The following is a 12,534-nucleotide window of genomic DNA, read 5'->3' on the forward strand; positions in this document are numbered from 1 at the left end:
AAAATATAAAAATGAAAAAGATCAGTTCCCCTATGAGTAGCTTGGTCTCCAAAGAACTCCATCTATTACCACATTCCCATCTGATGCTGAGAAACAGAAAGACTAATATGTTCCAGTTGTCGTGATCTTTGGGCAGGCGTGTGTGTGCTGAAAAACTAGACTGAGAACATCAAATACTCATAGTAAGCTATATATACACTTTTGCTCTCTATTGATCCAAGCTGGATTTGAAACACTAGATGATTTGAATCTGAAAATCCAGAAAAATGCCATTTACTATGGCTCTGTAAAAAGATAAAAACTGGAATTTGAAGTAATTTACGAAAGAAACTATACAAATGATCAAAGAAGGCTTAATGCAGATTGTCAGTGGAACACAAGCTAAGGGAGATTTTTTTGATGATTTATCCACATACTTGATGTTGAAAGGTTATCTGGTTTACTGGATAAACACTAACACCACCCTGAAGTCCAAGAGTTAAGAAGATACAATTCCATGAATACTGTATTGACACACCACATTAAACACTTCTCTCTTCAGCAGACGACATGACCAAGCACAACGAAATCAGAGAGGCACCATAACCAGTAAAAGTGAAAACACAGCCTTAGGAATCACAAAGGAATTAAACTCTACTAGTTATTTCAAAAGGTTTCAGAGAAACCTCATGCTTGTACTCATGAACACAGCTGTGATCACAGCCACAATTACAGGATACTTCAGTCCTAAATAAGGCCCACTTCACACTTCTTTGCTGTACAAAGGCTACCCCATTTGCAGCATACAATTAACTTGAAGATTTTCATGTACCACTTACAACAATAACTACTTGGAATGTGCTCTTAAGTTGCTTGTCCATCCTGCTGAGGAGATCAAAACTGATGATGTTGATCAAGCTTCCTGTTAGGTTGTCTTTCCCAGTGACTATCACATTGGTGCTTCCTGGACTCAAGGATGGAAGCCATCTGTGAAATGCCTGGAGGAAGAGTAAAGAAATTAATTGCATTCTGGTGCTTATCTTCTTTGTCAAGATCCCAAAGCACTACACAGAACATCCTCATGCATACTTAGAACACGGAACCACCCCATCCACCATCAGACAGCACAGTAAGGGTAAGCAGCCTTCCCATGGCAACCTCTCTGGCAATGGGAACATCAAGAACAAAACTCAGGCTATAAGGCAACATCTACTTTACACAGCAAGGAAAGCTCAAACCCTATTCCTTCTTACTGGGGAAAAAAACCCCAAACAACCAACAAACAAAAGAAAAACACATTACGAACCCCAGTAATACACCAAAAACCCAAACAAAAATCTGATCTTTAGTGGAAGTGTGCATAACCTCCTGAGAAAGGTACCTGCTATGCTCAGAGCCAGAGCATACTGTGACCACTGCTTACAGGGAAATTTAGTTTTCCCACTCGACAGGAAACCTATAGTTGTGAAACACAGAGTTCTAAGCAGTAAACATCTATGACTATAGCAATGTTTACTCCATGGTGAGGGTGAAGTACAACTCATCCAAATGAACAAAACTCTTCCACTACCTCCTCTTCTTAAAAAGTCCACCAAAAAAAACCCCAAAACCGAAAAAAACAAAACCAAATGAAAAGATCAAGTTGACAACACACCAGCTGCTCTATGACAGCAGCTGAAATTCATGTGGTAATTGTCATTCAATCAACCTCTTGAAATGCTCCACACACCAGAGCAAGATATCCTCCCCCAAGCCCATCTGTTAGCCAGACCACCCACCATTTCCCTTGTAATTCTGTCCCCAGTGACACCAAGCTCTCTGCAACATTTGAGTTCTGCTGATGTTGCTCTGCAGAAAACTGTCTGGGCCCATCAGGATCTGGTCCCTACAGAAATGTAATCAAGTGGTGATGAGAAATGGCATCTCTGTCTCTAGGAGCTTTGCCTGTTGAAATCCCCCAACCACAATCATTCCTCTCCACTGTTCAGCAACCTCATCAGCAGGAAGAGCAGTTAAAATGTGAACTTCTCACATTTCTCAGTATGTGAGAAAGTAACAATGAACTATCCTTCTCCACTTACTGAAAGCACCACCAAGTAAGTCAATGTGCAGGCAAGGTTAGATACCCCCCAAAAAGTATGTACTCAACACCACATCAGAACTTAACACAAAGGTAGCAAAAGGGAAGTACCTGGAAACTCCTACTCTACTGCCCTCTCCTTTTAGGCATGTGACCAATTTACCATAAAATTGATCCTGAATTTTTCACTGGGTGCTGACCTTAGTCCACAAGAAGTTTTATGAAACTAGCCTGTCAATTATTTAAGTTTCAATGCTGAACTCTAAATGCACGTGGGTGCAAAACTTCAGACCCAAAGAGTACCTTGCTCCTTCACACCAGCTTCCCATGGAACCTTGACTATAAAGTCACTCAGTGGCCTGAACAGAGAAAGCCAAAATGCAACACTGATATCACCAAGATGAAGAAAATTTCTGCTGATTTGGTTCCAGAGACACCACAAAAGCTTGTACCACTACAGCAAAACACATCTGTACAAGAATGAACTGAGTACATTACAGACTATAATAAATTTCACCTACTGAATTTCTGTGACACATTTTTCTTACATCTGCATCCATCACATACTCAAAAATCAAACAGACCCCTAAAGCAAGTGTCCTAACGAAACATCTCCCACAAGAGCCTCCTGGGCAGCTGGGAGTAGGGGAAAGAAGAAATCAAGCACTCAAATTTACAAAAAAAACCAAAACAACCAGACAGAAATGCTTCGTATTTCTTAAATTTCCTGAAGCAGAATGTAGAAGTTTATTTGCAGTTGCCCAATACTTCAGGAAACCTAGGCCCAAATTGTTCCTGGTAGATATCCCACAGAAGTGATGGATTCAGGTTAGGTGTTGTCCCACAGGTCTACAGACCTTGAGATTTCAAGTATGATGAGCATCACTCTCTTTCTCAGTAAACAACTTTATCATCTTTTCACCCTGCATTTTGTTGCACTACTGGATAATAAAACACACACCAAGATGCTCTAACAACCTGGTTATAGCACAAAATCAGTAAATCCAAATCGATACTTTTCTCATCAATGCCATATTCCACGAAAAGTTAAACTCCCACCTCCTTCTCTGGAAAGAATTCACTGATCTAAAAGCTCTGGCTCACCTTTTTCTCCCACAGTGATCATTTCACTAGCCTATGGCAACCCAACAGCCTCAGTGTACAAACTGTGGCAGTGATTTATTTCAAGACACATTTGTCAACCACACAAGCTTTCGTGGGCTTTGACCAACATTAATAAAGGACTCAGAGAAGTCATCAGCATAAAATGGACAGGCCAAAAGACATATTATGACAGACAATGACGATTATAATGGGGCTTTTTGAACAGAATGGAGAATCCCAGCATCTGGGACTGTTCCAGCCAAGGAACTGGCAAATACTGCTGTGATGGGCTCCAATACAAGACAATTGCTTAAATGTAACTATTATCTTTGACACTGATGAGTAAAATGCCCACTTGGAGCCAAGTGACTTGCAGAAAAAAAGTTAACAGAAGGTCAGAGGACGCACTTTCTCTAGCAGCCCCTTTTCCCAACAGATCAGCTGGACTACAAAAAGAAAATCAGCCAATGAAAAAAAAATAGGCATATACCATACAGTCAATGCCAAGCATTTTCCCACCATCAAGTTTCTAAATCAGTACAATTTTTTGTTTCTTTGCCTTAGTACATTTAGAAGTTTAACTTTTGCAAAGCACAACACAGTCTAACCCACTGACCCGGTGCACACGGCCAAGCTCACAGTACCTCTGCCCACGTAAACCTCACAGAAGAAGGAGTGACCACCAGCAAGGGCCACTCCTGCTGGTAGTAGGCAGCAATGCAGATGGCCTGGATGGTCTTGCCCAGGCCCATGTCATCTGCAAGGAGCAAACGCCCATTCCTGGAGATTGCAAAACTGGGGAGAACAGAGAGGGACAGAAGAGTGAAGAAATGGGTTACTATCTGGCAAACAAGATGAGCACAAGTCATGACCGAGCCTCTGATGTGGAAAAACCTGGAAGTGATCTGGGTTTTTCAGCAAACCTGGATTTTCTCCCTTAGTCTTCATACAAGCAAGCGACTCCCACAAATCTCTCAAAGCCTGGAAACTCCTGAACAGAGTGGTTCAGCTCAGTTCTTAGAGATTTTGATTTCATATGAGAAGTAGTCTCAAGACCTTACAATTATTTAAAGCACATGTTTTCCATGATATTACTCACATTGTGTTCCAGAGTTTATTCTGGCTGAGCTAAGAAATTATTACTAAAAACAGCAGCAATTTAAGACCATTAAGTACAGACTGTCCTGGACTGCATATTGAAATCAACAACTATTGATCACATATGATGGGGACAGGGACATTTAAACTTTTATCTGTACATAGAATTAGTAATTTTAAATGTTTTACGGCTTAGGTCCCATTTCCTGGTCCCTTCCCATGCATATTTAATATTCAAAAAACAACAACAACAGAAGAGATGCACTTGGGAAAAAAACCTTACAAAATAAAAAATCATATGACAATTATGTATATACTGAATCACAAGAGGGAGATCAGAGATGTATCATTTGATCAATTTTTTAGACTAGCAAATACTACTTTCCACCTGACTCATGATGAATTCTATCCAGAAATAAAACAGATGTGTCACCCCAAAAATAATAAAAATTTTTTAAAAAATCCCAAACAAACCATCCTATACCAAACAATCAAAAGCCCAAAGTGCCAGAGTATAACAGACCTAGACTCTAGAGAAATGCAAAACCCTCCATGGACAAGAAGGCAATCTGGGCACCAATATAAATGACACAATTCTAAACAAGAACTAGTGCATAACAGCATGCAAAAAGGACATACTTCACACCTTCCCGCTGAAAGGGCATGAGGCTTGTAACAATTTTGGAGTCCACTACTGAAAGGTCAGCATCAGGAATGTCTGTCAGTGATGGAGATCTCTGCAGTTGAGCAGCAAAGGTCTTAATTATTGCTTCAGGCAGTGGCTCCACTTCTACAGACACGAGGCTCAGTAACACTTGCACTGCAAAGAACAAAGCAGATTATTATCTGAAGGGACAACATACAACTTCCATCATGGATCTCAGGACACAACCCTCAACCTCGCCAAAAATATAATTTCCTATCCTGAAAGAGCTCACAGAAATCATGGCATCATGCACAGGTGTTAGCCTGGCCTCTTCCTTAAAGTCTATTTCAGAACCACATGATGAATCACATCTCTTCCCCTCTTACTTAGACTTGATTATAAAAAACTGCAACTCTGATGCCATCATTCAGAGACGATTGCTACTAATACAGCTGGAGCTGGATTATTCATGCTGAGGGCAGCTTAGGGCACACTTCACTCAGAAATGAAGTACACATTTGAACAAAAGAGCTCCTGAAGCCTAGAAAGCAGGGGCATCTTTACCTTGACCTTGGGATTCTGTACCTCTGGGGCTTCCACCATGCCAAAACCATCAGAAGTGACCCAGGACAGTCACCTGAAGAATATAATTCTTGAATTTTGAAAACTCTCTTCTCCTCCTGTTCCCTGAATTCACACAGCTGGGTTCTGCCTCCACTTTACCACGCTTACTTACCGCATTGGGTAAGAAAACAGGAAGCACCTCAAGACTCAGAGAAACACTCCTGTACCACCAGCAGCAGCATTCCAACAGCCATCCTTCAGGACCTACAGCACCTCCCTGCTCAGCTGGTGGCCGCTGCTCCTCTCCTGGACAGAGGCAGCTTACAGGCCAGAATGAACTTACAGGTAGCTACTTCAGCTCCACAGTACCAGCGTCCCTTCACCCATGAAGCCTCACAACTTCTCAGTTCAACTAAAGGGATCCCCAGAATCCATTATGCCAAGACCTCAGAGCCTTCACCTTTTCAATCCACACATCATAACAACCAGAGCATCTAGCCAATTTCCTCCTGGGTAACCTTATTTTAGTCCCCTCCAGCAGCCTCTCTATCCCATCCCCCCAAAAATAAAAGTGTTTATTTTTAATCCAACAGTTAAATTCTACACAAATTAACACCAGTTTTAAACATGCAGTGAGCTGTGACCAGAAAAACTTATTTAATAATTTTTGTCCCTATGAAATCAAAGACACCTCTACACTAGGAACACAAATGCAGGTGCACAAATTTTAATTGCAGGAAGCAATTTCCATTTTTTTTTTAGTATCGCTTTGTGTATGAAGTCCAGAAGACAAAAAAAAAAATCTGCTTGGAAAAATAACTAAAAAAAGAACTCACTATACCAGCAGTAAATGCACTAGAATTCAGTTAGGTATTTTTGTTTCAGTCGTCTCCAAGAGGAAAACAGCAGGATGGACCCCTGCCACATAAAGAGCAAAATCAATTCCAAGAAATATACATATGAAAAGATTTCCATTTGTGGTTGGGCAATGACCAAACTTTTTAAACTCTCTGGTTTAATTTATACTTCTTCAATAGCAGGAACTCTCTCCATCCAAAGAACAGCACAAGCTTGTTATTACACTCACAGACTGAGCTGTGTGTTAGCATAATTGCTACAATTTGCTCACTGATAATTCTGTTGCTATTGTTCTGTACATGAGCTGGGAGAGTGATTAAGATATATCTGCCACTAGCATGATTCATCCAACAGACAGTTTTTAGTGAAGTGACCTTTATATAAAGATGACTGAGCAACTAGGCAAAGAGACATTAACCTCTACAAACAGTTCCCAGCTAACAGATCTCTCTGCTGGAAATGGCAACCAGCCTAAAATCTCTTTTTTTAATTTTGATGTAGGCAAATGAACAGGCAACAAAGCAAATGCTGTTCCTCTAAAAGGCACGTGCTGGAATCCTCAAATGCCCTCACAAATTACACTCTGCAAGATTCATGGAATTATTTTCCTTTCCTCAAATCTGTGGGATTCTGAACACCTCACGTAATGTGTACAACTCCCAGCCAGCATGACTGATCCTATGACAGACTAGGAGGTGATGTGTCTGCTCAGGCTGCCTGGCACATGCTACAGGATCAGGCCCTTTGCATGTACAAAAGGCCTTCTGACCAAACTGTGAGTGATCGTCAGCACTCACCAAAATCAGGAATGTCAATATCCCAACCCTGCAGTTTTGTAACAGTCTCCTCCAAGACACACTCACTTGTTTTCAAGACCTGGCCTACCTACACAGCCCCACCACATGGCTTTCAGCCCTACAACCATTACTAATGTTATTAAGACATGCATCATAGAAGCAGGCACTTAATTATTAAACACACTCTGGTATCCCATGAAAGCAGGAGCCCATACTGGAGAGCAAGTACTCTGAGAACAGCATTTCAGCTCTGAAACACAATTCCTCAGGATGTGCATAGAGCACCTGGCTCATTATCCTTCTGAAACTTACCCCAACCAAATTCCACAGCCACAAACCCTCACATGAGCACCAAAGCAAACACAGCATGCTGACTGGGATGATAAATATCAGTCACAATCCATAGGACTTGTGTAATGCTGTTCATCTCAAAGCACTCTATAAACTTAATTAAACATAAAAACCCAAGAAGCAGATGTGCTAGAAGCAAGCTGCAGAGACTGGATGATTCTGATTAGAAAAAAAAACCAAAAAAACAACATACCAAAACACAGGTCTACATTTCAGTTTGGCAAGTCACAGTTTCAGCAGCGTTACACAGATATATAAAGGCAAAAGGCAACAGAGAGAAACTGATGCACAGGAAGTTCTCCTTCACTGGAGAACACAGCTACTCACTTAGTTTGGGGTAATCCTCCAGCAGGAAATTCCACTTTCTGGTGTTCATATCTGCAATAGTTACAACAAACACTGCCATAAGTCTCTTTTAGAAAAAATACTGAATTCTCTGTCCGTTTCAGAAGACCTATTACCTTGATCAAAATTAATTCTTCTCAGTTTACTGTCATGTTAAGCAGTTAATTTTGAGATTTAAAAGTATGACCATACATCTAGAAATGGTGGTATCACCAGAGCAAGCCAAGATTAACTCTCCTAATGAACCCATCTGCCAAGGATTTTGGCAACCACTTTCTCTTCACTGCAAGAAGGGATGATGAATGTGTGCAAAGTTTCTGCTTGTGAACCAACAAACTCTTGACTTCAGTCAGTAAAACAATCACTTTCAGTTGTGCCTCTGTACCCTGTAGTCAAAGTGCTCAGGAGGGTACAGGAGGAAATTAATCAATATCCAAAATGTTACATCAATGCCAGACCTATCTGGCAGGCTTATCCCTGGGTAGCATCTGTGTGCAACATCCAGGGAAAGAAGAATTAATTCAGAGTCAGGTGAAGGCACAATGTGAAGGTGGGGCCCTGCCCAAAGAATTAGAGCTCCAGAATTTCTTCTCCATGCTGTCACTGACCTTCTGAGACACTGTGCATGTCACCTCATCACTGTGTCTCATTTCCCAAATTACAAGTGGAAAAAAAATTGTATTTACCATTGAAATCTGAATGCCAACATCAAAAGTGCTCTACAGCTACACTTGCCTTGAAAACACTGGTAAAGCTCCTGGTAAATCAAATCTGCTCAGGCAGTTGCAGCCACTATACACCACAGTAAAGCAGAAGTAATGAACATCCAGCTGCATTTGATAATAAAGGCAAGAACTTTGCATAGTCTCCATACTGCTGGCAAATTATCAGCACAATCCACCTCATTTACAATAAATGTAAATGTAACCATGCTGAGATCTCAAATATCACCTCGGCTAACAGGCTGAGGACACGTTCAGCCATAGGATAAAGTGCTGGACATGGATACAACATCAAACTAGAACTACAAGATCTTTCAAAATCTTCACCAAAGCACATTCTCTTGTGCTCTTTCAGAGGGATGTACTCTCACAACCTCTCTTCTGTAAAGCAAGAATAGCCCCAACAAGGCCATTATTAAAAAGCAGACACAGCAGGAGACTCACCATAATTTCTGGAATCCATCTTTTTGAACACATCAATCACTTCTGCAGAATACCCAATATCGACCTCAAATCGCTGGCGAGAGATAAGCACACACTTCCCTCTGACAAGGGCTGAAGACTTCTTCCAGTTCTTACACATCTTCAAGAGGGATTTCACATCAATCCTACTGCCAACAAAATGAGAGCCTGATGCCAAGCCAACCACATTTTCTCCTTCCAGCGGTGCCAGAATTACTGATGAAAGTTGATTTGCTGCTTCCACTAGGGAGAATAGAGATATAGAAAAGAATTAATAACAAAGAACCCACACAAATTTAAAAGGAATGATGATTCCCTGCTTTCATTCACAGGGACAAAGAACAGAGAAAGCAATGACCTGGAGGAGGAGGTTGGTGGGATTTTCCACAGAGAATACAGCAGGGGCAAAGGGAACATGTGACAGTAAATGAACAAGGGCCTGTCCAGCATTGTGATTGCACTCTGTTCCCTCTCTGTCAGCAATTCTAAAATGTAGCTCCCTAGGCCAGGGCAAGCAATCTGCAGAAGCACACTTAGCATTAAACTGCACACAGCCTTACAGTGCTTTCACTCAGAAAATCACAGGGACAGGGGCATGATGATCAATAGCATGTGTCTGAAAAGATGGGAAGGTGCTTCTGTAAACAGCAAAGGAGAATGATTTAAAAATATCTGCCTCCTGCCTCATGTCAATGTCTGATAGACAATCCATCCAGGAGGAATGGTGTAGAAAGGAATCTAGTCCAAATTCCTAAATCTCTTGTTACAATTTAAGTTCATTACCCTTTATTCTGTGTCTTACAGTGAGACTTGCACTTCCACCCAGCCATCTGCACTCCTGTGTTACCCATCACCAGCATCACCTCTGACACAATGCCAGGGCATGGGGAGTGGAGGGACACAACATTTTACAGATGTTAGCCTTAGAACAGAGCTATCCACAGAAATAAACATGTCACTTATCCCTGTGTTTCTCTGCCAGTCTAAACCCATGTGCTGCCTTTATTATTACAACTGAACTCCGGTGGTTAAGGAATTTTATATGAATTTATATAAATATTTCTGATACTTTTTACAGCACCAAAGTAGTGGAGTTTGTTCCCAAGCCTCTACCTCACAGATACTACAGTAACACAAAGATTCATGAACATCTCCAGAGTCCATCAGACTCAAAAGCAGGGGACCATTAAGCACACTCTGCCTTCAAGTACTTGTGGAAGGCAAGTTCCCCTCTCTAGAAGATGTTTAGAATAAACCCAGGTGAATCCAGTCCTTTGAGCGCCGAGCTGCACACCATGATCCTCTCTGCTTCTTTTTAAGTAGTCCAGAAAACTGATACACAACAAAATAGTACAAACTTTAAGCTCAGTGGTCAAGATGTGAAAATGGAGAAAAAAATTCAGACAATTTCTTCCTAATCAATTAATAAATAAACCATTTGGGTATCATCCAACCTTGTTTTAAAATAAGTGACTTCCTGAATAAATCCAAGTATTTAAGATTTCCACTCCAAATAAAAAGTTTAAGAGTACCCACTGAAAATAATTTTTAAATTAGAGGGATTGGAAAACACCAATTTATACCTTCTCCTCCCAATGCACCAAGGAAAAGATTTCAGATGCTACTGGTTTAGCATTGTATAGCTAGAGGTCACCTCTACAACTAAAACTGAAAGAAACTAGGGTGGAAAAAGGCATATTTTACTCCTTTATTTCAACATTTGTTTCTAGGCTCAACTGCATGTTAAATTTATAGTACCAGAAAAAAAAAGGCAATACAGGACCACATTATTCAGAAAAACTAAATTACAAGTGGGAACTTTAAAAGGAATTGTTTTACATTTTCACTCTTACATTTTCAAGGCCATTTTAAGTTAGTTCCCTTTTCTCAGGCTATTTTCCCCAATTTCACAGGCCAGTGTTGGTCACATACTGTCTTCACTTGTAAACAGGAACTTTCCACAGAGTACTCAGGTATTTCATAACTTTAAAGAAAAATGCTTGATTTCTAAAAAACATCCTCTTCATTTGCAGGCTCCTTGGTACAGAGACTCTGCTCTCATCTGTACTTGATACACTTCAAGCAAGCCAACAGCATTTAAATTATAAATGTGTGGCAACCCACATGGGAAGCTAAAATACCAGCACTCAACTGTGGTTTTTTAAAGTGCTCAACACAGGCCTAATTCTGTTCCCACTAAAATCAATAGTGATTTATCACTCACTTCAATGCAGTGTGCTTCTGAAATGCCTACCTGAAGTGTTTGCCTCTATAATCTCTCAATCTTTCCAGAATAACATGACAGGAGAGGAAAAAAAAGATAAACCCACCCTTGTTATACCAAAGAAAAAAAAAAAAGGCAAATTCCTTTTCAGTCTCAACTCAAAACCCTGGAGAACTACCCTTTATCCTTTTCTGACATGCAAAATGAACAATAAACGTGTTTATATAAGAGCTATTTAAAAAGAAAATACATTAATGGACCCAGAAATTAAGCATCAGCCACTGGAACACACTCAGTTTTCGAAACAAATTCAAAACAAGTACCAGCACAGCAGATAATTTTCCTATGATCTTGTTGTTTGCTGAAAAATTCTATGGTGGAGAAAGTGCAACCTGTACTTGGTATTTAGATTACATGAAAAATTAAATTATTTCTAATCAACTACAAGGTATCAGAAAAAATGTTATGAGCTAGATGCCTAAAAGATGGGCATTATCGTTAAGCAGCACCACTTTTATTACTCAAGACACTAACAAAGCAAAACAATAACTATGGAAAGCAGGGGAAGGAGGGGGTGTCAAGATTCTGCTTGTTTTTTATCATTCAACATTTACTTACAGACGCTGCCGTAATCGGCCATGCTGAAATTCCATTTCTTCATAGCAGGATCTAAAGTAGGGCAAGAGTAATAGGGCAGAATATGAATCATTTGGGGCAGAAAAAAAGTGGTGGCATGAAATGTTCATGTGAGGTAAGAGTATTCAACCTACTCATGCAAACTTTTTACCACACATCTGAAAAACACTTATGCCCAAGTTTACAGCTACATGACACCAGACAAATGCATGAGGAATATGAATACTAAGACAACAATGCAACAGCCATTCACAGGGATCAGTAACACATAAAGAGAAAACAAAAATAGAATATAACAAATAAAGATAATGGTAAAAGATCAGATTCCACTGCTCCCTGTAACCCAGGAAACAGAATAACTCTGAGCTATAGCTGAAGTGACCCATTTTCACATCCCAGTTTATGAATAACTTTGCTTCCTTCACTTCCAACAAACTGACCAGATGCTGCCACTAAACTTCTCAGAATACTGCTCATAAAGCAAGGCTTCAGACTTTTCTAAATCCAAGCTCAAGGTATTTATGTCCAGAATTTCTATGCACTTTAATCTGTATTTACTTCTTTAATCCCCCATTAATGCCACATATTCCACCCCAGCAATAGGTACACTGGGAAGAGGAAGTAGCAAATAGCAACTACACAGATGCCAAAGCTTCAACGCAACTGAA

At 40.3% G+C, this 12,534-nt stretch overlaps 1 protein-coding gene across 5 annotated transcripts in view; it reads right to left on the reverse strand.

Moving 5' to 3' along the window:
* Positions 1-12,534, reverse strand: part of SMARCAL1 (SWI/SNF related, matrix associated, actin dependent regulator of chromatin, subfamily a like 1) — a 34,263-nt gene that overhangs the window by 19,846 nt on the left and 1,883 nt on the right. For all 5 annotated transcript variants that reach the window (XM_039700678.1, XM_039700652.1, XM_039700688.1 and 2 more), the window contains 6 exons: positions 11,849-11,899; positions 8,989-9,249; positions 7,805-7,855; positions 4,901-5,081; positions 3,808-3,958; positions 819-977 (listed from right to left, as the gene is read on the reverse strand). In XM_039700678.1, coding sequence (XP_039556612.1) covers positions 819-977; positions 3,808-3,958; positions 4,901-5,081; positions 7,805-7,855; positions 8,989-9,249; positions 11,849-11,899 — 854 coding nt within the window. The remainder of the gene's footprint in view (positions 1-818; positions 978-3,807; positions 3,959-4,900; positions 5,082-7,804; positions 7,856-8,988; positions 9,250-11,848; positions 11,900-12,534) is intronic.

Source organism: Passer montanus, unplaced genomic scaffold (genome assembly GCF_014805655.1).
Source record: "Passer montanus isolate IOZ18808 unplaced genomic scaffold, ASM1480565v1 scaffold1, whole genome shotgun sequence".
In the NCBI taxonomy this organism is placed as follows: domain Eukaryota; kingdom Metazoa; phylum Chordata; class Aves; order Passeriformes; family Passeridae; genus Passer; species Passer montanus.